We start from the raw sequence: 27,278 nt of genomic DNA on the forward strand, positions 1-27,278 counted from the left end.
ACGTACGAGAGGAAAAGCAAGGCAAGGCACGGCGACAAAGGAGGGGATACAAATTAGAGGGATTTTAGTTTTATCATACATTATTTGCTTGCTGAAGCAGTAGTCCCTGCTGATATAGGAAAGCGGTAGGAGCCTCCCTAAAGCCTGCTTGTGTTGTGGCCCCCTGAACCTTGATATAAATATTATCACCGACTCCCTGGCTTTGTCCGGATATTTGGCGTAGTGAAGAGAGGTTAATAAGCTCTCTCCTTTTGTCTGTGGGCTGTTTGTTCTTGTATCTGGCATATTTTCGTTGAGTTGTTAAATGTTACTGCGTTCCAGTGTTCTTTTGGGGACTCTGTGATTAGAGGATAACTGTCTGCTTCATCTCCGAACTCTGTCAGCTTTCGGTGGCTGTGGTTTGTCTTCCGAAAAGTTGTAGATGGTATTGCTTAGCAAAAGGAGAGAGAATATTCTATGGATGTGGGAGGTTTGTCTCAAGAGAGACAAACTTTTGTAAGTCATGACCTCACACTACATTATGGCATTGTACCAGAAAACAATGATGTGTTCGAAGTTGTGATGCCGGTCCCCGAATAGAGTCGAAAGCGGTAGTCAAAAAATTACAGGACAAGCGTCTTGAAACCTCCCTTTTCAAGGAGTACAAGCCATAGAAAGGTGGAAATGCAGAAGCAGGGAGTTACTGAGTTTACCAGAGAAAGGATGAATGATTGACAATACTAATAAACTCTCCTCTTGCATTGGAGAGGTGGACAGAATAGAGGTAAGAGAAAGAAAGTCTCGTGCAGCGAGACTTCAATTACTTCAATTACTTCAATTAAATTAAATACTCAACGCACACTTGTCGTCTCTCTTCTGAAAAAAAAAAAAAATGATAAAATCACCAATAGAGGAATTACAGTATCTTCAATTTCTCGATGAAAGTGATTTGAAGTGTCCTAAATCAACGTTATCTGTATGTTTTTTTATTTTTTTTATTAAAAAATTTACTGTGTCACTTCAAGGAAAACTATCATCCTTTAATAATCAGTGAAATATTCTGATCAGACTCTCGCTAGAATTTTACTCTAAGTTATATGATTTAAAAGAGTATGCCTTTTTTTTTTTTTCTTCTTACATTTTATTTTTACTGCATTTTGTTAGGTCAATGACAAATATGTTATTGACTAACTGCTGGATCGGACAACAATAATATATCAGGAGTTATCAATATTATACAGTGGTGATGTTCTATCTGTGGTGGCTGCAGTCTTTCTATGTATATGGAATGGATAGACTTTTCAGCATCCCTTTATATATATATATATATATATATATATATATATATATATATATATATATATATATATATATATATATATATATATATATATATATATATATATATATATTTATTTATTTATTTATTTATTTATTCATTTATTTATGTTGAGTGATTTCAAAATTTGTTTCATGTCATTTTGAAGGATGAAGGTTGCTTAATTACTTAAAGAAATTGCATCCTTATAATGTCAAAAAGTATTTACAAACAGACGATACATACTGCACTTGGTTTAGTACAATACATAAAAAATGAATAAATAAAAAATAATAATAATAAATCTATTAACACTTAATTTTATTTAGATCACACAGCAATGATGTGGCAAGTTATAATAACGGGAAGAAAGAAAGTTGTTACCTATAAATAAACTATCTCTTATTTATGTACGTATTCACTTATTTATATTTATTTGTTTATTTATTTATTTTATTTATATTTTATTTTATTTATTTATTTATTCATTTATTTATTTATTTATTTATTTTATTTATTTACTTATTTGTTTTATTTATTTATTTATTTATTTTATTTATTTATTTTTATTTATTTATTTATTTTTCTTATTTATTTATTTTTTTTTTCTTTTTTTTTTTTCTTTTTGCAATCTTACTCTTATTCTATTTTTTGCCTAGCCAGCAGTGACCCACCTGTCAGCGCCCTTCACCAGTTGTGCTCCAGTCCATGGCTGGCTTGGTCGCCACGGTTGTGACCTCGAGGCCAACTTGCTGCCTTATGAAAATTGGAAATTGAAATTGGATTGCCGATGGTATACATACGTAGTAAGAAAGTATACTTTATATTTCATGCCTCATAATATATAAATATATTCATCTATCTATCTGTCTATCTATCTATCTATCTATCTATCTATCTATCTATCTATATATATATATATATATATATATATATATATATATATATATATATATATATATATATATATATATATATATATATATATATATATATATATATATATATATATATATATATACATACATACATACACACACATACATGCTTCAAGATGTAGCTCAACCAATACAGTAGAACAAAAAGAAAACTTGCTCACGAACTCAGTAGGGAAACTTAGGACAGGAAATCAGAGTAGTAAATGATGAAATAGAAAACTTAAGAATAAAAAATCCTATGTAATGGTACATTATTTTTTTATTTATTTATTTTTTTTCTGAAAGGGATATATGAAAGCTAACGTCATACATTTGGGCGAAAGTGCAGTGTCTGAATCGCTAGTGAAATGTATTTCCTAAGTAAATATTGAAGGAGCACAGCGCATTAAGAGACTTACAATACCCGGGTGCTCATTAGGGACCATTAGCGTGTGGGTCTTTGTGGACAGTGTTGACTCCTTCCTTGATGAAGAAGCAAGAGAAGGAAGGCCGCTGCAGGGGGATGACATGCTAAGGAATGTCGGGAGAAGAGTAGCTACCTTTTTTTTATTTTTACGTATATATATATATATATATATATATATATATATATATATATATATATATATATATATATATATATATAGATATAGATATAGATATAGATATAGATATATATATATATATATATATATATATATATATATATATATATATATATATATATATATATATATATATATATATATATATATATATATATATATGTAAAACTTTACAATTTCACATTGACCTGCGTTGTTAATAACGGTGGCAAATATATTGATTGGCCGCCTTGTTATCCCATACCGGAAACACGCTGTACGTAAAGCGTTTGATTCTACAACTAGATTAAGCTGTGCATGTATATACATGAACATCTGTGCATTTGTTGTGATCTAAGGCGGATCCCATGACCGAAGCCCTTAGGGTAGCCAAAAGAAAGAAGCGAGGGAAGGAAGCAAGGGGATTTGTATGTATACTTTTTTTTTTTTTTTTTTCAAGGAAACAGATAAATTGCGTTTTCCTATGTTGCTTTAGCAGTGGGACCAAAGGTTACTTAGGATGCTAATTAGTGAGAGTGTATTAGCTGGTTAGATTAACGAGTCCATCTCCGCGCAAATTGCTTTCCTCTGTGGCACGATTATACACGCCCAGGGTGCGCACGCCTCTGCCCTCTCCACTCATTAACACGATATTAGTTCACACACAGCATCCCTCTTTCGTTCTTTTTTGCACGTAAAACTGAATTACAGCAGACTTTACGTTTATCAACTTAAATCCATTTTCGCCATAAAATTGTAGGAATATTCTTTCTTTCTTATCCGTATGACTCTTGTGCTTGTCTATATGAAGAGTTTGAGAAAACTACCAAGCTATTTGCTGTTAGCCTGATTCGGGTAAGTCTCTCTCTCTCTCTCTCTCTCTCTCTCTCTCTCTCTCTCTCTCTCTCTCTCTCTCTCTCTCTCTCTCTCTCTCTCTCTCTCTCTCTCTCTAACCATAATTGGAAAAAAAGTATTTCCCTGCTTACCATCATCGCGTAACTCAAGTCAGCGAAAGTCGCCTTGCAATGGTAGTAGTTTGTATCAAGGAGGGAGTAAAGGTGGGGACTTGCATGCCTTCAAGACCTGCAGGAGAGTTTCATCAGTAGATGCTCCATCCAAGAAGATTCTTTGTAGTTCCTAAGATTGGGTCATCAGAAGAAAAGTACGTTTGAAATTCTAGTATTCGATGGTAAGCTATCTATGTCACTGAGGGTTACGAACAAACTTTTGCATCACTGGTGTAGTAATGATGATACAATTATAGCCAGAAGTCGAATAAGACGTCATACACTCCTGTTATGATTACCGTTTCTCATTAAGCTTTACCTGCTCAGAGAGAGAGAGAGAGAGAGAGAGAGAGAGAATCTATGAATTGTAAGGTTTTGTGAAGATATTGTCGACAGATCAGGGAACATAATATTGAGGAAAAACACGAAACTCAGAAGTGGATCCATTATGTTACTCGACTAATGACCACAACTGTATGCAATCAGTGCAGGGCCACACTTGATTCTGCATTTCTCGGTGAGTTGTTTCCTTTGAATCATGCTGCCAATACGCAGTTGTTGTTTTTTTTTTAAGAATAGCAAGTAAATCACTATATGAACATCTTTTTTTTTTCAGTTGGGTTTTAACAAACGTTTAACTTTTTGTTGTATAACCGATACAACAAGGCCAGTGATGCTACTCTCACCTATAAAATTCAAAAAATTAATTAATCTTATTGATTTTTTTTTTTTTTTCCTCTAACGTTTAAAATAAGAAAAGTCTGAGTTTACTACCTAAACTCACAATACGCCACGCAGTAATATAATCCAGTAGTAAAAAGAATACATTGTTTTTTTTTTTTTTTAGATAAATAAATAAAGCTTGGAACTGCATCTTTTCCTCATTGAAGACTGAATTATCATTTGCTAAAAAATATACGATTATTATCTTCTATGCATGTTATAAATATTCTCATTCATATTTTTTTTTTTTTTTTGCGAGTAAAATATGCAAAGTAATTTATACTTCAAGATTTTTTTCTACATCTCAGGCAATATTTTTGTGCAGGACATTAGACAGTCTGCTGTGCCCCAGCCGGCGGACGACCTCCTCACCGGATGCCCACATCGATGTGGCGAAGATGATAGATATATCCTCTGGAGAACGGCGTAACTACATGAATAATTTAGAACAGAAAAACAAGCGTTATGTTAGAGCCATCATTAAGGACGTCATGGTAAATATAATCCCTCGTTGGGTGAAACGGAAAGTACAACTTGATAAGCACCATTTCTTACGGGGAAGGTACTTTGAGCGACAGCGCCTAAACAAAGAACGTCGCCGGCGCTGTCACTGTCATTACCGGCTTGGCCGCCAAAAAGGCAATCACCTCGCTCGCCCTGGATATCAACCAGCTCAGCATGGATACCACGAATCATTATGCAGCAGAATTATGAAAGTCGTCAAGCGATTCTTTATTTGCGGATCCTTACAATAAATATTACTCTGGAGAAATTAAGACATTTCAGCTCTATGATCTCTTTTCTTAAGAAATTAAGATACTTTAGCACTCTATGATTTTCATTTGCTCTTCTAAAAAGAACTGACCTTGGATTTCTGGATGAGATGGTGTTTCTGCCAAATATATGTCATTTTTTTAAGAGTACCTGAAACAAATAAATCAGTTTAAAAGTTTAAATTATAATGCCAACTTTTTATTGTAATCACAGTCTCTAATATTTTGTAAATGTAAATAGATATTTTTGTACGCGTTTTTGTAAATAACACTATGTAACACGATTTTTGTCTTTGACAAGATTGTCTTGATGAACTGACTACATATGTAGCATAATGCATCTGGAGAATGATTGCAATCTCTTGATGCCATTTCACCTCTTGTGATGTGTCTTCTCAGGCAGCCAAAGCAGAATTGTTTGGTGGTCTGCAAGCCCCTACTAAAATTTTATATTGTCAAGCAGTACTCTATAATATTCTTAGTCTTTCTAGAATGTGTTCCAGAATGTTCTCAATCTTTCTTGAATATTCTTGAACCTACTTTAGAATATTCTGAATCATTCTAGAAAATTCTTGATTCTTCTACATTTCTATTTTATTGTAGAAAGTTCTAGAATATTCTGGAAATGTTTACATGGAATAGAATGTTCTAAAATGTTTTAGAAACTTCTAAAAGCGTCTGGTAGAACATTCTGGAAGATTTGAGATTTCTGAAATGTAAGCAAGTTCTTCTAAATATGAGAAATTTCTTACTAGATCTGGTCAGTTCAAGAATGATCTTATTAAAATAAAATAAAAATCCTTAGAACGCTTTATATTCTTTCTTTCATTGTTTTAACTTATTTGCAACATTTAAAAAGCAATTAAATAAGCAAATGAGATTTTGCAAAGGTCTTTAACTGACATGAAAACCAATAGTAACCTATATTATAATAAAATAAGGCTAAAAGGTAAATTCATTGTTCCAACCACAAAAGCAAATTAATTAATAAATTCATTGTTCTAACCACAAAAGAAAATTAATTAAATTTTTTTTTTTTTTTTCTATTTTGTTTAGATGGAAATAACTGGAAAATTGTGGTTTGGGACCAAGGACAAGACAAAAGTGAAATTTTGTTACATAATGATGTAATTGCACAGTAAATTACGCAAAAGTACTGTAACTCGCTATGGATACATAACCATGTTATCATTAGGAAAGTAAATGTTGTGCATATTAAGACCAAAGATTTTGCCGTGTGTTTCGGCAGATTCCTGTTTTCGAAATGTTCAGAGCACAAGAATATTCAGAATACAGGAATTTCCTATGTTCCCACACTAGCCTTCATCATATCTACTATCTCGCTGTAATAATTCAAAGTAAGGTGTACTATTAAACAGATCTAATAATTAAAATTTAAAGATCATAAATAAGGAAACATTAACTTCTTGGTATTCTTGATCGTAGATAAGGAAGCATTAAGCTTTTCCTATTCTTTTTCACACATCATTCATGATACATGAACAGAATGTACCCCTGAAAACTTGAAATTCAGACTTTATCTCACTGATACGAAATATTTTCCACAAGCAGTGGCATCAAGACAATTGGCATCCAGTATCCTCCGAGTCGGCTCTGTTTCAGCTATCTTATCCGAACCAGTGCCATCACAATATTAAGGTCACCATTCACTCCTTTAGAAGTGAGTATTTGTCTGGTTTCTTGTGTAGAAATTGAGATGGTAACAAACAACAAAGTGAGGTCTTATGTTGCTTGAGTGCAGGAAGTACTATGCGTTGCCAACAACTGTGGCGCTGGATCCAATGATCGGCAGGCCGTGCCTCGGTCTGACTATACATGGGTTCGCTCGAGACACGTGAATGAAACATGACTAACATATAGTAAAATACGTTAATGAAACAGAAAAAAAAGAATCACCAAACCACTGCACAACTGTGTTAGTGCGTTTGTGTGTATATTATACTTGCGTAAAGCAGACGTGCTGTCAGTGGATGTAAAACACATCAAAACATCATGTTATGTTAGCTAAGGGCTGAAATCTAGGAAGTACTGGCTTGGTCAAAAGAGTTCAACATCTGTACGCCTGCAGTGCGCACAGCATTTTTATTGTGCCTCGTACATGTTAAAAGCACTTTTTTATGAAAACTGTAAGATGACAATTGTTTTCCTCTTGGTATCGATTTGTGTGATATATTTTACTCATTCATAGTTTTATCTAATTTTTACCGTTTGTTAGATAGCTTGTAGATATTTCCATGTTTTTCTATCTTCCTCTACATTTCGACATTATCCTTCATTGCCAGCTAAATTTGTTCACGAATTGTGCATTTCTAAGTAGCAATTATTTAGTAGCTGAGAATAAGACTAGGCAAGTATTCACGAAATATTTCGCGTTGAGCATCCTACGAATTCTAAGCTTTTACTCAGGTAGTCTACTTTTGAGAACAAAGGAATTCCTGGTGAGTGTGTGTGTTGCACATGGGAAAATACAAACCTAGTTAATTACATGCCAAGTATCACACAATGTATGATTTAGTAATTAAAGTATGATGCATGCAGTGCAGTTTATTTAAGAATTATCATTGTGATGTATATAATGTAGAAGACTCATGTTACAGTGACATACTTTAACAATCAAGAAAACATGCATTTGGTACAATAGAAGAAAAGCCAATGATCCAAATATTTGAGAAAATATAGAGCAACTCTTTTTCTTGGAACTTCACCCAACAAAAGCAATCTAGCACGATAATAGGGCTTGTGTTGCTGCGCCTTGTATCTTTCTTCATGGTTTCCTACTTACTTAATTTCAATGCAATATCTATTTTCCTTTTACTTTTGTCCTCTCTCTCTCTCTCTCTCTCTCTCTCTCTCTCTCTCTCTCTCTCTCTCTCTCTCTCTCTCTCTCTCTCTCTCTCTCATGCTTTCATCATATATAGTGAGTGTTTTGCTTCTAAAGATTACTTTTAAGCTAAACACAGTTACAAGGATGACAATAAGACCATCTCACTTACAGCAAAGCCAAGACAATGAGACTGCATACGTTTCAATGAAGACTAGATAATATTATTACGCGAAATTTGTATGTGATTGGTGCTTATTTTTCTATCGCAGTTACATACTTATATTTTGTTCTCGCTTTTACGACCGGTTTCCCTAGTCAATTAGGGCGAGGACGGTGCCTTTGGTTGTGGCATTTAGGAGCCGTTACTCCGAGTGGATGCCCTTCCTACCATCAGACCGTGGCCAGGATTCGGAACTGTGCGCCTGAGGACCTCTCAGCTCTCAAAGCGCGCGCGCTGGTACCACTATTTGCATATGTATATATATATATATATATATATATATATATATATATATATATATATATATATATATATATATATATATATATATATGTTACAGTCAATACCTGAATCCAGACAATTTGTAAAGTGACTTATTTTTTCAGGCAATTTGTGAACTGCCTGGTTAGGTTAGGTTAGGTTAGGTTAGGTTAGGTTAGGTTAGGTTAGGTTAGGTTATAACCTAACCTAACCTAACCTAACCTAACCTAACCTAACCAGGCAGTTCACAAATTGCCTGAAAAAATAAGTCACTTTACAAATTGTCTGGATTCAGGTATTGACTGTAACATATATACCTTTGTCTGATGTGCATGGAGCCTGAACTAGATGGATAACTCTGCACAGACATGGATCAGACTCATTTACTAATTTGTAGTGGTTGAGGAAGAGGTGGAAGTGGAGGAAGAAGTCGAAGAAGACGTTGAAGAAGTAGTTGAAGAAGTAGAGGAAGAAGTCGAAGATGACGTCGAAGAAGAAGTTGAAGTTGAGGAAGAAGTCGAAGAAGAGGTTGAAGAAGTTGAGGAAGAAGTCGAAGAGGTTGAAGAAGTTGAGGAAGAAGTCGAAGAAGAGGTTGAAGAAGAAGTTGAGGAAGAAGTCGAAGAAGAGGTTGAAGAAGAAGTTGAGGAAGAAGTCGAAGAGGTTGAAGAAGTTGAGGAAGAAGTCGACGAAGTTGAGGAAGAAGTCGACGAAGAAGTTGAGGAAGAAGTCGAAGAAGAGGTTGAAGAAGAAGATGAGGAAGAAGTCGAAGAAGACGTTGAAGAAGAACTTGAGGAAGAAGTCGAAGATGTTGAAGAAGTTGAGGAAGAAGTCGACGAAGAAGTTGAGGAAGAAGTCGAAGAAGAGGTTGAGGAAGAAGTCGAAGAAGACGGTGAAGAAGAAGTTGAGGAAGAAGTCGAAGAAGACGTTGAAGAAGTTAAAGAAGAAGTCAAAGAAGAGGTTGAGGTAGAAGTTGAAGAAGTCGAGGTAGAAGCTGAAGACGTTGAGGTAGAAGTCGAAGAAGTTGAGGTAGAAGTTGGAGAAGCTGAGGTAGAATTTGAAGAAGACGTCGAGGAAGAGGTTGAGGAAGACGGTGAAGAAGTTGAAGAAGTCGAAGAAGAGGTTGAGAAAGACGTTGAAGAAAAGGTTGGGGTGGAAGTTGAAGAAGTCGAGAAAGAAGCTGAAGAAGAAACTGAAGAAGAGATTGATGAAGCCGAGGGAGATATTAATGGCGAAGTTGAAGAATAAATTGAGGAAGAAGCTGTCGTTGCTGCGGCACCTGCAGCTGTCGTTGCTGCGGCACCTGCAGCTGTCGTTGCCGCGGCACCTGGAGCTGTCGTTGCTGCGGCACCTCCAGTTGTGGTTGCTGCAGCACCTCGGGTTGTCGTTGCAGCAGCACCTGGAGCTGTCGTTGCAGTAGCTCCTGCAGCTGTCTTTGCTGTGGTACCTGCAGCTGTTGTTGGTGCAGCACCTGGGGCTGTCGTTGCTGCAGCACCTGCAGCTGTTGTTGCTGCGGCACCTGGAGTTGTCGTTCCTGCGGCACCTGCGACTGTTGTTGCCGTGGCACTTGGGGCTGTCGTTGCTGTAGCACCTGCAGCTGTTGTTGCTGCAGCACCTGGGGCTGTCGTTGCAGCGGCACCTGCGGCTGTCGTTGCCGCGGCACCTGCAGCTGTTGTTGCTGCGTCTCCAGGGACTGTCGTTGCTGTTGCACCTGCAGCTGTTGTTGCTCCGGCACCTGGGGCTGTCGTTACTGCGACACCTGCACCCGCCGTTGCTGCGGCACCTAAAAACATAAAAACATGAAAACATAAGGGAAGCAGTAGGAAGGAATCAAGCCTTCACGTGGCAGTCCCTATATAAAACATATGTGTATCTACCTACTTCAACCTGTCATACTCATCCATTAACTTCTGCAATCTTTTAAATCCCGTAATGACTTGGCACTAATAACCTAATCACGGAGTCAATTTCATTCATCAACCACTCTATTTGAGAACTAGTGCCTCCGTATCTCTTTTTTTATAGATTTTTTTTTTAAGCTTGAACCCATTATTTTAGTTCTATTCTGATTACTGATCCTGATAATTTGGCTTATGTCACCCTTGTTATATCCCTATACCATTCTGCGATAACTACAGTACCTGTAGCTATCGTTGCTGCGGCACCCGGGACTGTCATTGGTGCGGCACCTGCAGCCGTCGTTGGTGCGGCACCTAAGAACATAAAAACATGAGAACATAAAGGAGGCAGCAACAAGGCATCAGACCTTCACGTGGCAGTACCTGTATGAAACATACTCGTACCTACCTATTTCCACCCGTCATACTCATCCATAAACTTCTGTAATCTTTTAAATTCAATAATGACTCAGCATTAATAGCTTAATCACGGAATCCATTCCATTCATCATTCATGAGAACTAATGCCTTTCTATTACTTTTTTTTTTTCAAGCTTGAACCCTTTATTTTTTATTCTATACTGATCCTGATGATTCTATATGCTGATCCTGAGAATTTGGCTTACATCACCCTTGTTATATCCCATATACCTGCAGTTGTCGTTGCTATGGCACCTGCAGCTGTCGTTGCTCCGGCACCTGGGGCTGTCGTTGCTGTAACACCTGCAGCTGTCGCTGCTGCAGCACTTGCAGCTGTCGTTGCTCCGGCACCTGCAACTGTCGTTGGTCCAGCATTTGCAGCTGTCGTTGGTCCGGCACCTGCAGCTGTCGTTGCTCCGGCACCTGCAGCTGTAGTTGCTCCGGCACCTGCAGCTGTTGTTGCTCCGGCACCTGCAGCTGTCGTTGCTCCGGCACCTGCAGCTGTCGCTGCTGCGGCACCTGCAACTGTCGTTGCTCCGGCACCTCCAGCTGTCGTTGCTACGGCACTTGCAGCTGTTGTTGCTCCGGCACCTGCAGCTATCGTTGCTACGGCACTTGCAGCTGTCGTTGCTCCGGCACCTGCAGCTGTCGTTGCTGCGGCACCTGCAGCTGTCGTTGCTCCAGCACCTGCAGCTGTCGTTGCTCCAGCACCTGCAACTGTCGTTGCTCCGGCACCTGCAGCTGTTGCCCCGGCACCTCCAGCTGTTGTTGCTCCGGCAACTGCAGCTGTCGTTGCTCCGGCACCTGCAGCTGTCGTTGCTGCGGCACCTGCAGCTGTCGTTGCTGCGGCACCTGCAGCTGTCGTTGCTGCGGCACTTGCAGCTGTCGTTACTCCAGCACCTGGAACTGTCGTTGCTGCGGCACCTGCAGCTGTTGTTGCCCCGGCACCTGCAGCTGTTGTTGCTCCGGCAACTGCAGCTGTCGTTGCTCCGGCACCTGCAGCTGTCGTTGCTGCGGCACCTGCAGCTGTCGTTGCTGCGGCACCTGCAGCTGTCGTTGCTGCGGCACTTGCAGCTGTCGTTACTCCAGCACCTGGAACTGTCGTTGCTGCGGCACCTGCAGCTGTTGTTGCTCCGGCACCTGCAGCTGTCGTTGCTCCGGCACCTAGGATTGTCGTTGCTGCGGCACCTGCAGTTGTCGTTACTGCAGCACCTGCAGCTGTCGTTGCTGTGGCATCTGAAGCTGTCGTTGCTGCAGCACCTGCAGCTGTTGTTGCTGTGGCATCTGTGGTTGTCGTTGCTGAGGCACCTGCAGTTGTCGTTGCTACAGCATCTTGGTCTGTCGTTGCTGCGGTACCTGGAGCTGTTGTTGCTGCAGTACCTGCAGCTGTCGTTGTTGCGGCACCTGCAGCTGTCGTTGCTGCATTTGTCAATGCTACAGTTGTGCTCCCAGATTGTACGAGTATTATGTTATTTACTGTTCCTTCGATAGAATCGTCTATCTGTTCCAACTCGCTTACTGTTATCACAATTGTCTGAGAAGCTTTGACCAAAGTAACCTGAATGGTCTCAAGCAAAGCAGAACTAACCTGTAGCGTACCGTCCTGGATATCATTCGTGACCTTCATGACGCTGTTAGTAGAGGATTCGACCTTTATCTTTAGTGACTCGAGTTCAATATAATTATTTGAAGAGAGCGCTTCTTGCACGGTTGTGAGTAATGCATCCGCTGCAAGGATGTCAGAAATATCTCTGGTCTCTCCACCGGTGGTTATAGCTTGTGCTGCGGTCAAGGTGTTCTTTAGAGCAGCCTCCAGCTGCGTCACCGCAACCTGTATAGATTTCACTCTGTTCTTCTCTATAATTAAGTTTATTAGCGCGGTGAACAGAGGATTTAACGTTGAGGCGCTTGTCGAAAGTGATGCAGGTTCGGTTGTTGATACTGAATAAAAAATAAAAAAATAATAATTAGGGTTTTTTTTTTTTTTAACCAACGTCACGCATTACCTTCAAACTTATTTTAGCTGCTGGTCTATTTTTGCATCTACTTGTATAGTTTCATTATGGATGTCGCTTACCTAACGTGACACAACACCGACACGTTTTCTTGCAGCCCTTAGGCAGCTCAGTCTCAGTCACCTTGCACTTCTTTCTACACTTGCCTCCTGCTACATCACATTTCTTCTTAGAGTTCCCTTTACAGCCCGTGGTGCCTGCAGAGTTTGTGTTATTAAAAAGCATTATGAGAATTATGATTCTTTCACAGATCAGAAAAGACATAACGAAAGCTTACCTTTTAACTTGCAACAAACACATTTGCGGCCTTTCTTCTTCTTACAGCCGTTCTTCACTTTCACTTCCTTAGAATCGCACTTTTTCTTGCACACTCCGCCTTGGCGCAAGCAATTACCCTTCGTGTTGCGGAAACATGCTGTGGCAGAACATAGGGAGGAACATAAGCAAGCCCCAGCAATAGTTGTGCGTTCTCGTAATTTATGCAAGACCTAGCGTCAAGTTTCAGCTCGGAGACCCAAGCGGAGGGAATGTAAAAGACACTAATGATTCATTAGTTAAATTGTGCCGCAACAAATGAGACATATAGCGCAGGGGACAGAAGCTAAGAAATATATAGCAGTTAAGGTAGCCTTGTAAGTCTACGAGTATGTTAGCCTCGAGACAAAGAACTTACCTGAGCGACAGCACTCGCACTTGGCGCCACGACACTTGCCAGCAATGACGGCTGTGCGACATGTACCAAGCGTCACGCATCTGGCTTCATTGGAAGAACATTTCTTAACCTGGCGACACTTTACCCTTCCTTCCGGCAATGGTTTGTCTTTTTCTACCTTACCTTTTTTTCTGCCACCTTCATCTCCCACTGCATTAACCTTTCCGGCTTTATCCTCACCTTCAGTATCTTTCAACATCCTGGACTCAGATTTGCCTCTCTGTATCTTAATTTTATATGCCCCATCTTTATTGTTCCCTTTTTTCTTTCGCTTTCCTTTACTTCGCGCTTTATTTTTTTTTGCATTCTTGAGACTCTCTTTTCCTCTCATCTTCGTCCTCCTTCCAGTGCTTTTGTTTCGGAGTATATTTTTCTTTACCTTGCTTGAGCCACCTTTCCTTAGTCCTTTTCCTTCCTTTTTAACTTTTTTGCTATTTCCTTTGTTTTGGCCTTTGTTCTTCGCCTTTCGAACACCATCTTTACCTCGTTTTTTATTTTCTTTTCCTTTCTTACTTCCATTCCTAACTCGCCCCTTGGCCTTCACTTTTTTGTTGTACCTTATTTCTTGCATTACATTCTTCATATTTTCAGCGCCAGGTTTACTTTGTCTTTTGGCCTCTTTCACTTTTCCCTTTCCTCCATTGGTATGTATTTCATTCTCCTTCACTTTCTTAGAACCATCTTTAAATCGCCCTATGCCGTTTGTCTTCATCTCTTTCGAGCTGTCCTTGCTTACCCTTTTAATTCCATTCTTCTTCTTCCCAGAATTATCTCTCCCTCGTTTTGTTTTAACTTTCTTCCTCTTACCGAACTTCACATTTTTTCTTCTCTGAGAAGCAACTTTCTTTTTCGCCTTCTTAAATTTCTTCTTTCGTTTTCTGCCAGACTCACCGTTTTTAAGAGTCTTTCCCTTGTAGCCTCTGCGTCTGGATTTTAGCTTAGGATGCCCTTGGGCTGCAACCCTCCGCAGTTCGGAGTCTTTACTTAAGGCCAGCGCTTTTCTTGACTTGCTAAAGGTCTTGCTGTGGGAATTCTTCCATTTTTTCGGAGGAGATCTTTCCCCTTTTTTACGAAATCTTTCAAACTGTCCCTTGCTGACGGACACGTCTTCCACTTCAAAATTTCTGTCTGCTCGATTAGTGCTGCGAATCTTGTTTTTTGGAGCCATTTTCTCTGGTAGCTCTGGTTTTCTCTTTGCTGCTCGTTCTCTTCCATCGTTCTCAAGAAGCTGTCTTTGTTCTAAAAGGTTATATGCATGTAATTAGTATAAGAAACATTAACAAATAACGATTATGTTTCACGTAAATCACGAGTATTTAATTGCAAAGCGTGTAAAAGGGATAGTATTGTACCTGAACCAGCTGAAAGACAACATATGAGAAACGCCGGACAGGAAGCAAGAGACGAGGCGACACGTTTACATCTGGAGGCCGAGACGCATTGTCCGTTCAGTTCAGCACATAGTGGAGCCTCGCTTTGTCCCTGACAACAAAAAAATTGCGTAATCTAATTAAGGAGGTACTTCTTGTGACCTCCAATACATAAGAACGTTATTAATTTATATTTGCAGTAGACATGAATGTAAAAGTTTCTTACACAGGAGAGGTTCGCTACGATGAGCACTAAGGCCGCCGCTGTTATACTATACATATCTACTGCCGTCTGCCACTTTGTGAAGACTGGGGCTGGGCCTGAAGGAGTGGATCCAAGTCTCGATCTCTCCGTCACAGGAGAACCAGAGTGCAATAGAGCTTCCCTGTATCTTACTATGGAACTTGTTCCCTCCCTTTATACGATTCTCAGAGGCATATGTGGTCTATTGTATGCATTAATTAGGTGTCACTTGGAGTCTTTGGCAAGACAATGAGCATTTCAGCAATGAGAAGGAAATGTAATGAATGGTAACTCACCTGTCTATTATGAGCGTGTGTGTGTGTGTGTGTGTGTGTGTGTGTGTGTGTGTGTGTGTGTGTGTGTGTGTGTGTGTGTGTGTGTGTGTGTGTGTGTGTGTGTGTGTGTGTGTGTGTTACCACTTTGACCACGTTTTTTTTTTTTTTTTTTTTTTTTTCTTTCTGAAATTGCCGAGATTAAGATTCAAAATGTGACTGTTAAAGTATCTGTCCAACTTGTTGCTTACATCTTCGTTCCTACGTTGCTGCAATGCCTCTTTTTTTCATATTATTATATGCCTGTTCATTTTATTGATTTTATTTTAACTTGTAAATAACTTTTTTTTTCTCATGAATCATAGAAGAGAAGGATTTTACTAACAACGCCTATTTTCGCTGGTTTGATACCATAGAGGAGATACACCACCTGAAAGAGAGAGAGAGAGAGAGAGAGAGAGAGAGAGAGAGAGAGAGAGAGAGAGAGAGAGAGAGAGAGAGATACTCTTAATAATATTGTTACGTGAAAAGACAGGTAATTATTTCTTACACATACGGAGAATAGTTTTTTTTTTTTTTTTTTTTTTTGCACAACTGGAGACTAGAAATGAAAGCCGACTACTGCTGCTATCTTCGTGACCTAGATGTGTGTGTGTGTGTGTGTGTGTGTGTGTGTGTGTGTGTGTGTCATTCACAGTGCACTAGGTCCTCCAGTGACATCATTAATATTTGTAAGTTGGAAATATTTATAATTGTTTCATTCGTTGATTATGAATGATGGGTAACAAACAGCTGTCAAGCCAAGGAGGCCTAGGGGACATTAGCTGCTGTGCGGTCATTGCAGATCGAGCACGTGATATCATCGATGGAACGCAAGAACATAAAAAAATGAGGGAAGCTGCAAGAAGCCGTCAGGCCTACTTGTGGCAGCCCCTGTAAACAACATACTTGTTTATTTTCATCACTTATCCTGGCCCTGATCCGCAACTTTGTCTAATCTTTTAAAAGCTCCCTTATGACTCAGCACCACCACCAGTCTGATTACCAAGTATATTCCTCTACCACCCTTTTCGAGAACCAGTTCCTTCCTATCTCTTTTTCTTTTAATTAACATTTTCAAACTTAAACCCATCGTTTATCATTTCTTTCTCTATCCTGATTACTGATCCTGATAATTTTGCTTGTTATCCTTGTTATATTCTCTATATCAATTAAAGACCTCTATGAGATTCCCTCTTGACCTACGTTTCTCTAGTCTAAGGAATGTAAATTCAAAAAGTTTTAATTTCCTTTCGTAAGGATTACTCCTCAGCCCTTGTACGTTTTAAGTCTTTCTCATTTGTATTCATTTTGATAGACCTATATTCTGTAATATGGGGACCAAAACTGCACAGAATAATCTATATGAGGTCTGAAGAGCTCCAGATATAACTTTAATATTACACTTCGGGACTTCTACTTTGAAGACTCAAAAAGATGTATCCTAATGTGGTGACCTTACACCACATGAAGTACTACATCATGTAAAAACAAGAAAAGAAGAAAGAAGAGAAGAAGATAGAATAAGTAAGAAGAAAGAAGAAATGGAGAAGACGGATGAAATAAGATAAAAACAAGCCGGTCACCCCATCTGAAAGGTAATTCACACTGGATATCAAGAACCAGGGAACCGGAGAAGTAAACAAACACAACAAGAGGAAGGCCATAAACCACTTGGGTGAAGTCAGCCTGGGACACAAGAGGATTAACGAAAATGCTGTAGAGGATAAAATGGAGAAAGCTTTCAAGAAGTTTAAGTGGCCAGGAAACGATCGAGGTACTAAAAGGAAGCCTGGTTAGCCTATAAAAAATACATAAATAAATACTAACGCCTATTTAAGCTCTGCCTCCAAATTTGGCTCTATATCCTGAATGGCGCTTTGTCAGGTACCACGCCTGTGGGCAGGTCATATGCATAAATTGGAAATGTGAATGGTGGCGATGTAAAAATGAAAATAAAGACAATTTTATGAGGGAAACAGGTGTTCCCAAACAAATTATATATGAGTAGGATGACGGAGAAAAAAAAAAAGAATCACTAGCAGACAGAGTTTCAGAAGGCCTGATCAGAGAGGGGTCGAGATCGATGGAGTAACTTAAAGTTGAACTTGAAAGTGTAATGCAGTCTAGAAATCAAATATCTAATGAAATGAAGGAGTAGGATATTTTATTTTATTTTCATTTTTATTTACTTATTTTATTTATTTATTTATTTATTTATTATTATATTTTATTTATTTATTTATTTATTTATTTTATTTTATTTTATTTATTCATTTATTTTTATTTATTTACTTTTTTTTTGTATGGTGTAGGTTTGTATCATGTACGAAGATTAACGTAATTAAGGAATATTTATGATAATTCATGTGATACTGATATCATGTGTGCTTTCTAAATGAAAATTAATTGTACCGATGGAATATTAGCTGTGTTTATGAATTTCATATTCTTTGTGTGTTTATGCGCGATGATGCTTTAATAATTATCGAACATGAATATTGAAGAGATAGAAAGTAACATCAAATGACCTTGAACGAACTTAAGATGCATGCAAGTTTTCGTGGTCAGTTACAGGTAAGAAATGTAAATAGTAATAATTAATCAAAATGTGAAAACACAGTAGCCTTAGAATATCATTTACAATCCATACAGCATCTCGGTCACGACACTAATACACGACTCGCTTCATTTCTGGCCTCTATGCGTCATTTTCTGTGACTGAGATCAGAGTTAACTATAACGCCTATATTTTTTTTTTTTCTTTCATCTTACAAGAGCCTCGTTCTTTATTGAGTACATATTGTCTGTGTGTTTCTTCTACCTACCCAAAATACTTTACAGTTGCTAATTTTAAACTTCATTTGTCATCTATCTGTCCTGTCCGTGTTTTCATCTTGTTTGTCTTCGGAAGGCGACTGCACCCGGATCGAACCTAATTAATATATCATTATAATAATATTCACTACGTAGAATATGAGTGAGACCCCTTCAAAGACCTCGCCTTTGAAGGAATTAATAGAAAGAAAATAATAAATAAATAAATAAAATAATAATAATAATAATAATAACAACAACAACAACAACAACAATCTAAAGGTGAGAATTCTATAACTTCTCTTCGTGAATTTAGATTTATATTTTTTTTTTTTTATTTCAAAGTTAATTTCAAAGAATGTCTTGTTAATTTTGAGTGTATTACGTAAATTCACTAAAAGTAATAAAGAAAATAAATATAGCATAGTTAACATCTCAAGCTATCAAAAAATATTGACTATTATTATTTTTTTTTTCTTTTACAGAACTTATATCAATGACGGGAAATTATTAAAACAACAATTCATGCAGTAGTGTATTTTGCATCACATATAAGGTTTGTGGTGAGGTAAAAGACATGCTAAGCTGTAGTTTGTTGTACAGCATACAGTGCTACAAGAAAATCAAGGCAACCTTAAAATATTGAGTGTAATGCAGTTAATTGACAGACAGTGTATTAGTACACGCCGGAAATATCGTCGGTCCTGGCAGAGGACCAATACAAGTGAATTGTAGTATCATTATTGGCCTTTATTTTTCAGTTTTCGGCCGGTAAAACCTATAGCCTTATTAGTTTATATATATATATATATATATATATATATATATATATATATATATATATATATATATATATATATATATATATATATATATATATATATATATATATATATATATATATATATATATATATGCATATATCAATTCATTTATTTTATAATATATATATATATATATATATATATATATATATATATATATATATATATATATATATATATATATATATATATATATATATATATATATATATATATATATATATATATATATATATATATATATATATATATATATATATATATATATATATATATATATATATATATATATATATATATATATATATATATATATATATATATATATATATATATATATATATATATATATATATATATATATATATATATATATATATATATATATATATATATATATATATATATATATATATATATATATATATATATACTATATAATTTCATTTGTCTATATATTATATTTACCGACCATGAACAAAATTTAATAAGAGAACAGCGTTGATTTTTACAAAAAACAAATATCTGCACTAGTATTTCCCTTATTCTATTTTCGTTTTCGTCATTATCCTCGTACACATTGTCGTTGTTAATACTGGCGTCAATACTGTCATTGCAGCTATAGTGGTTATTACTTTTGCTGGTATTGGTTATATTCTTCCTGTTTTTTGTTAATAGTAGTAATGGCTGCATTTCTGGTGGTGATATGTTCTTACTGTACTATGGCTCACATTACTTACAAAAGAATTCAGATTACTTAGTCAAGTTTCATCCATTGTTTCTCTGCAGTTACAACAGCATTGTTGTTGATGTAAATCCTGCTGTTGATGAAGATTATCATTATCATTATTGTTATTATTGTTATTATTATTATTATTATTATTATTATTATTACTATTATTATTATTATTATTATTATTATTATCAGTAGTAGTAGTAGTAGTAGTAGTAGTACCAGTAGTAGTAGTAGCAGTAGTAGTAGTAGCAGTAGTAGTAGTAGCAGTAGTAATTGTATAATAATAATAATAATAATAATAATAATAATAATAATAATAATAATAATAATGATAATTATTATTATTATTATTATTATTATTATTATTATTATTATTATTATTATTATTATTATTAATTATTAGTAGTAGTAGTAGTAATAATAATATTACTAGTAATATTATTAGTAATAATAATAATAATAATAATAATAATAATAATAATAATAATAATAATAATTATTATTATTATTATTATTATTATTATTATTATTATTATTATTATTATTATTATTATTACGTTCTTTGTTGCTGTTGTTGTTGGTTGTTGTTATTGTTGATGATAATGACATTGTTGTTGATGTAGTTGTTGATGTTATTCATGTGGTAGTGATAATAGTTGTAGTTGATGATGCAGTTGTTGACAATGTTGATCTATGATGTCACCCGTGATGTTGCTGTTGTTGATGATGACACTGCTGTTGTTGTTCATGACACCGTTGTTGTTGTTGATGATACTGTTGTTGATGACAGTGTTGTTGTTGTTGTTGATGCTGTTGTTCTTGAAGACGCTGTTGTCGTTGTTGATGACACTGTAGTTGTTGTTGATGATATCGTTGTTGTTGATGACACTGTTGTTGTTGTTGATGACGCTGTTGTTGGTGATGATACTGTTGTTGTTGTTGTTGATGATGTCACTGTTGTTGTTGTTGATGATCCTGTTGTTGTTTACTATCCTGTTGTTGTCGATGACACCATTGTTGTTGTTGTTGTTGTTGTTGATACTGTTGTTGTTGATGTCACTGTTGTTGTTGATGATGATGTTGTTGTTGATGACACTGTTGTTGATGATGACACCGTTGTTGTTGCTGTTGTTGTTGTTGTTGTTGTTGTTGTTGTTGTTGTTGATGTTGCTGTTGTTGTTGATGTTGCTGTTGTTGTTGTTGTTGTTGATGATGATGATACTGTTGTTGTTGTTGATGTCACTGTTGTTGTTGATGTTGTTGATGATGATGATACTGTTGTTGATGTCACTGTTGTTGATGACGTAGTTGTTGATGATGATGATATTGTTGTTGTTGTTGTTGTTGATGTTACTGTTGTTGTTGATGACGTAGTTGTTGATGATGATACTGTTGTTGTTGATGTCACTGTTGTTGTTGTTGAGGATGATGATACTGTTGTTGATGATGTCACTGTTGTTGTTGTTGAGGATGATGATACTGTTGTTGTTGATGTCACTGTTGTTGTTGTTGTTGTCGTTGTTGATGATGATACTGTTGTTGTTGATGTCACTGTTGTTGTTGATGTTGTTGTTGTTGACGATCCTGTTGTTGTCGATGACACCATTGTTGTTGTTGTTGCTGTTGTTGTTGTTGTTGTTGATACTGTTGTTGTTGATGTCACTGTTGTTGTTGATGATGCTGTTGTTGATGACACTGTTGTTGATGATGACACCGTTGTTGTTGTTGCTGTTGTTGTTGTTGTTGTTGTTGTTGTTGTTGATGATGATGATGATACTGTTGTTGTTGTTGATGTCACTGTTGTTGTTGATGTTGATGATGATGATACTGTTGTTGTTGATGTCACTGTTGTTGATGACGTAGTTGTTGATGATGATGATATTGTTGTTGTTGTTGTTGTTGATGTTACTGTTGTTGTTGATGACGTAGTTGTTGATGATGATACTGTTGTTGTTGATGTCACTGTTGTTGTTGTTGAGGATGATGATACTGTTGTTGTTGATGTCACTGTTGTTGTTGTTGTTGTCGTTGTTGATGATGATACTGTTGTTGTTGATGTCACTGTTGTTGTTGATGTTGTTGTTGTTGACGATCCTGTTGTTGTCGATGACACCATTGTTGTTGTTGTTGCTGTTGTTGTTGTTGTTGTTGATACTGTTGTTGTTGATGAAACTGTTGTTGTTGTTGATGGTACTGTTGTTCTTGATGATACTGTTGTTGTTGATGAAACTGTTGTTGTTGTTGATGATACTGTTGTTGTTGTTGATGATGATGTTGATGATGATGTTGAGGACTCTGTTGTTGTGGTTGATGATGTTGTTGTTGTTGTTGTTGTTGTTGTTGTTGTTGTTGTCGATGATACTGTTGTTGTTGATGCTGTTGTTGTTGATGATACTGTTGTTGTTGTTGATGATGCTGTCGTTGTCGATGAGGACACTGTTGTTGTTGTTGATGATACCGTTGTTGTTGATGTTGATACTATTGTTGTTGTTGTTGATACCGTTGTTGTTGTTGTTGATGATACTGATGTTGTTGTTGTTGATGATGCTGTTGTTGTTGAGGATACTGTTGTTGTTGATGATGCTGATGTTGTTGTTGATGACACTGTTGTTGTTGTTGATGATACTGTTGTAGTCAAGATAGGGGGCAGCGCTACGGTAGTTACATCGTTGGGAATAATAGGAAGATCTGTCACACCCATGGCCTCCAGTTCATTCCTTATGCTCTCACTCATATCTATTAGATCGTTGGTCATCATTTGAATCATATTTCCCGCACTCACGCATGTGTTACCCTCTTCGATTAAAAGTCTAGCGTCCTCTTCATTAGTAACACTAAGGGACATTACTTGTGTAAGAGCTTGACTTGTAAGTGAAGCTATTTCAGCAGTCATGTTCCTTTCAATAGCCAAAAGTAATGAATCTACCGTATTTCCAAACATTATAACTTCTGCAGAAGCTGCAGCTTGTCTCTCTCTCCTGAGTGACCTACTTTGAGATGCTGCTATAATGTCTGCAATATTTTGTACTATTGCTGCAATGTTATTCGTGGCAGTCGTAAGAGTATTAATATCATTGACTAAGGCTGTTAACTGATCCGTCAGAGATTGAGTTGTTGTTGTTGTTGTTGTTGTTACACTTGTAGTTGTTGTTGATGATACCGTTGTTGTTGATGATACTGTTGTTGTTGATGATACCGTTGTTGTTGATGTTGATGTTGTTGATGTTGTCGTTGATGATGTGGTTGATGATGCTGTTGTTGTTGTTGATACTGTTGTCGTTGATGATGTTGTTGATGATGATGTTGATGATACTGTTGTTGTTGTTGATGATGTTGTTGTTGAGGACACTGTTGTTGTTGTTGATGTTGTTGTTGTTGTTGTTGTTGTTGTTGTTGTTGATGATGTCGTTGATGATGTTGATGTTGTTGTTGATGATACTGTTGTTGTTGACGATGTTGTTGATGATGATGTTGTTGAGGACACTGTTGTTGTGGATGATGATGTTGTTGTTGATGATGATGTTGTTGTTGAGGACACTGTTGTTGTGGATGATGATGTTGTTGTTGATGATACTGTTGTTGTTGATGATGTTGTTGTTGATGATAATGTTGAGGACACTGTTGTTGTGGTTGATGATGATGTTGTTGTTGTTGTTGTTGTTGTTGTCGATGATACTGTTGTTGTTGATGATGATGTTGAGGACACTGTTGTTGTGGTTGATGATGTTGTTGTTGTTGTTGTTGTTGTTGTTGTTGTTGTCGATGATACTGTTGTTGTTGATGCTGTTGTTGTTGATGATACTGTTGTTGTTGTCGATGATGCTGTCGTTGTCGATGAGGACACTGTTGTTGTTGTTGATGATACCGTTGTTGTTGATGTTGATACTATCGTTGTTGTTGTTGTTGATACCGTTGTTGTTGTTGATGATACTGATGTTGTTGTTGATGATGCTGTTGTTGTTGAGGATACTGTTGTTGTTGATGATGCTGATGTTGTTGTTGATGACACTGTTGTTGTTGTTGATGATACTGTTGTAGTCAAGATAGGGGGCAGCGCTACGGTAGTTACATCGTTGGGAATAATAGGAAGATCTGTCACACCCATGGCCTCCAGTTCATTCCTTATGCTCTCACTCATGTCTATTAGATCGTTGGTCATCACTTGAATCATATTTCCCCCACTCACTAATCTATTAGCATCTTCGATTAAAAGTCTAGCGTCCTCTTCATTAGTAACACTAAGGGACATTACTTGTGTAAGAGCTTGACTTGTAAGTGAAGCTATTTCAGCAGTCATGTTACTAGCAATAGCCAAAAGTAATGAATCAACCGTATTTCCAAACATTATAACTTCTGCAGAAGCTGCAGCTTGTCTCTCTCTCCTGAGTGACCTAACTTGAGATGCTGCTACAATGTCTGCAATATTTTGAACTATCGCTGCAATGCTATCTAAGACAGTCGTAAGTGTATTAATTTCAGCGATTAGGGCTGTTAACTCATCCGTCAGAGATTGAGTTGTTGTTGCTGTTGTTGTTGTTACACTTGTTGTTGTTGATGTTGTTGATGATGTTGCTGATGTTGTGGTTGATGTTGTTGTTGTTGTTGTTGTTGTTGTTGTTGTTGTTGTTGTTGTTGTTGATGTTGTTGATGATGTTGTTGATGTTGTGGTTGATGCTGTTGTTGTTGTTGTTGTTGTTGCTGCTGTTGTTGTTGTTGTTGATACTGTTGTCGTTGATGATGTTGTTGATGATACTGTTGTTGTTGATGATGATGTTGATGATGTTGTTGTTGTTGATGTTGTTGATGACGTTGTTGATGTTGTGGTTGATGCTGTTGTTGTTGTTGTTGTTGTTGTTGCTGTTGTTGTTGTTGATACTGTTGTCGTTGATGATGTTGTTGTTGATGATACTGTTGTTGTTGATGATGATGTTGATGATGTTGTTGTTGATGTTGTTGATGATGTTGTTGATGTTGTGGTTGATGCTGTTGTTGTTGTTGTTGTTGTTGCTGTTGTTGTTGTTGTTGATACTGTTGTCGTTGATGATGTTGTTGTTGATGATACTGTTGTTGTTGATGATGATGTTGATGATGTTGTTGTTGTTGATGGTGTTGTTGTTGTTGTTGTTGTTGTTGTTGTTGTTGTTGTTGTTGTTGTTGTTGATGATGATGATGTTGTTGATGATGATGTTGATACTGTTGTTGTTGATGATGATGTTGAGGATACTGTTGTTGTGGTTGATGATGCTGTTGTTGTTGTTGTTGATAGTGTTGTCGCTGATGATGTTGTTGATGATAATGTTGTTGTTGATGACACTGTTGTTGTTAATGATGTTGTTGAGGATACTGTTGTTGTGGTTGATGTTGTTGATGATATTGTTGTTGATGATGTTGTTGTTGATGATACTGTTGAGGACACTGTTGTTGTGGTTGACGTTGTTGTTGTTGTTGTTGATGATACTGTTGTTGATGATGCTGTTGTTGTTGTTGATGATATTGTTGTTGATGATGTTGTTGTTGTTGATGATGATACTGTTGTTGTTGATGATGTTGTTGTTGATGACACTGTTGTTGTTGATGATGTTGTTGAGGACACTGTTGTTGTTGATGATGATACTGTTGTTGTTGTTGATGATGACACTGTTGTTGTTGATGACAATGTTGTTGTTGTTGATGATGTTGTTGAGGACACTGTTGTTGTGGTTGATGATGATGCCGTTGTTGTAGGTGATGATACTGTTGTTGATGATGTTGTTGTTGTTGTTGTTGTTGTTGTTGTTGTTGTTGTTGATACTGTTGTTGATGATGCTGTTGTTGTTGATGATGATACTGTTGTAGTTGTTGATGATGTTGCTGTTGAGGACACTGTTGTTGTGGTTGATGATGCTGTTGTTGTTGTTCTTGTTGCTGTTGTTGTTGATGATGATGATACTATTGTTGTTGATGATGATACTGTTGTTGTTGTTGATGATACTGTTGTTGTTGATGATGATGTTGTTGTTGACGACACTATTGCTGTTGATGATGATGCTGTTGTTGAGGACATTGTTGTTGTGGTTGATGACACCGCAGTTGTTGACACTGTTGTTGTTGATGGCACCGTTGTTGTTATTACTGTTGATGTTGTTAATAATACAGTTGGTGGTGATGTTATCGTTGTTGTGCTGACGTCTGCAAAGAGGACGATAAGATAACAACACTGGTCATGGATGGTGTAATCAACTGCAGAATGTGCGAATGGAAATAAGTTGTTTAAAACGAAGCATGAAGGTCTTTTGTGCTATCTGTGGTTTGCTGAAAAGTCGAAAAGAACGCATGAGCAATGAAGCATAACAACTAAGATGAAATTCTTATGTCATTTGGCAACATCTTAAGTCAAAGGCTACAGACTAACTGGCAGTACTACTGTACGACAGTACTACTGTATATTTTGGTGTCCAGATTACTATCACGTTGTCAAGCTGAATTTTCAAGGCGGCGGCGGTTAGGCGCACTGTTGAAGTGACAAAGTGTTGCTCATGATATCGGAACGCAAGTGCTTTCTCGTTTGCTACAGACGCGGGAATATGTCTGTTCTCTGGGCTGTCTTCTGCCATTCAAAAAAAAAAAAAAAAAAAAAAAAGTTAATAAATGTATGGACAAGGAAACAAAAAAAAAAACTAACAGAAGATATGGAGAGAATAAGCTAGAGAAAGAATAATGGAACCTATGGGAAGAGTATGCAGAAAGAGAAACTTTGAAATAGTTTGAAAATCTATGAAAATTGATATATATATATATATATATATATATATATATATATATATATATATATATATATATATATATATATATATATATATATATATATATATATATATATATATATATGTAACTTATTTATGGAATTGTAAACTATGGTTACACAGTATTTTAAGAATTCAAGGAACTTAGATCATGGTGTGAGCTTTTCTTCACATCAAACAAGATAATTTTCGATCTTCTGTTTCTTTATTTCATCATTTCCGTTACTGTAACAACAAAATTTCGTCTGTCGTTTCTGTCCTTAAACGATTCATTATACGCTTGATAGGGACACGTTTTATTTCTGTAAATTTCATTAGGCTAAAAGAGTAGCTACAATCACCACACCACTACACAGGAAACGATGACTTTTGGGCACATCAGTAAAAAGGAATGTCGGCCTTCCACTTCAAAACACAGTAGTAGAGAGAACATTTGATGACCTCTACAAATAAATTAAAAGAAAAAACAGTTGTTAGATGGTAAGATAGCCTCGACATACATTAATTTTATTTGTTCGTTCATTC

The 27,278-nt window shown here is 36.7% G+C and overlaps 4 protein-coding genes across 4 annotated transcripts; 1 reads left to right on the forward strand and 3 right to left on the reverse strand.

Moving 5' to 3' along the window:
* Positions 1-456: 456 nt before the first annotated feature.
* On the forward strand, positions 457-9,848 carry LOC135107248 (probable inactive protein kinase DDB_G0270444; the record flags this gene model as incomplete). The annotated part of the gene is made up of 5 exons (XM_064016908.1): positions 457-558; positions 1,957-2,090; positions 2,685-2,766; positions 4,202-4,322; positions 9,025-9,848. Coding segments are annotated over exons 1-5 (1,263 nt in total), but the record flags the coding sequence as incomplete, so codon positions are not given.
* A 1-nt stretch (position 9,849) lies between these two features.
* On the reverse strand, positions 9,850-10,948 carry LOC135107249 (bromodomain-containing protein DDB_G0280777-like). Its single transcript, XM_064016909.1, has 3 exons — positions 10,932-10,948; positions 10,744-10,837; positions 9,850-10,359 (listed from the first exon to the last, which is right to left on the reverse strand). The coding sequence occupies exons 1-3, from the start codon at positions 10,946-10,948 to the stop codon at positions 9,850-9,852; spliced, it is 621 nt and encodes a 206-aa protein (XP_063872979.1).
* Positions 10,949-23,010: 12,062 nt separating this feature from the next.
* On the reverse strand, positions 23,011-24,268 carry LOC135107250 (myb-like protein I). The gene is given in 3 exon segments (XM_064016910.1): positions 23,011-23,541; positions 23,544-24,063; positions 24,219-24,268. Coding segments are annotated over 3 exon segments (1,008 nt in total). The 3' UTR covers positions 23,011-23,103.
* A 292-nt stretch (positions 24,269-24,560) lies between these two features.
* Positions 24,561-26,564, reverse strand: LOC135107251 (GATA zinc finger domain-containing protein 10-like). The gene is given in 4 exon segments (XM_064016911.1): positions 24,561-25,674; positions 25,677-25,901; positions 25,903-25,941; positions 26,415-26,564. Coding segments are annotated over 4 exon segments (795 nt in total). The 3' UTR covers positions 24,561-25,293.
* Positions 26,565-27,278: the final 714 nt, after the last annotated feature.

This window comes from Scylla paramamosain, chromosome 15, assembly GCF_035594125.1.
Source record: "Scylla paramamosain isolate STU-SP2022 chromosome 15, ASM3559412v1, whole genome shotgun sequence".
In the NCBI taxonomy this organism is placed as follows: Eukaryota; Metazoa; Arthropoda; class Malacostraca; order Decapoda; family Portunidae; genus Scylla; species Scylla paramamosain.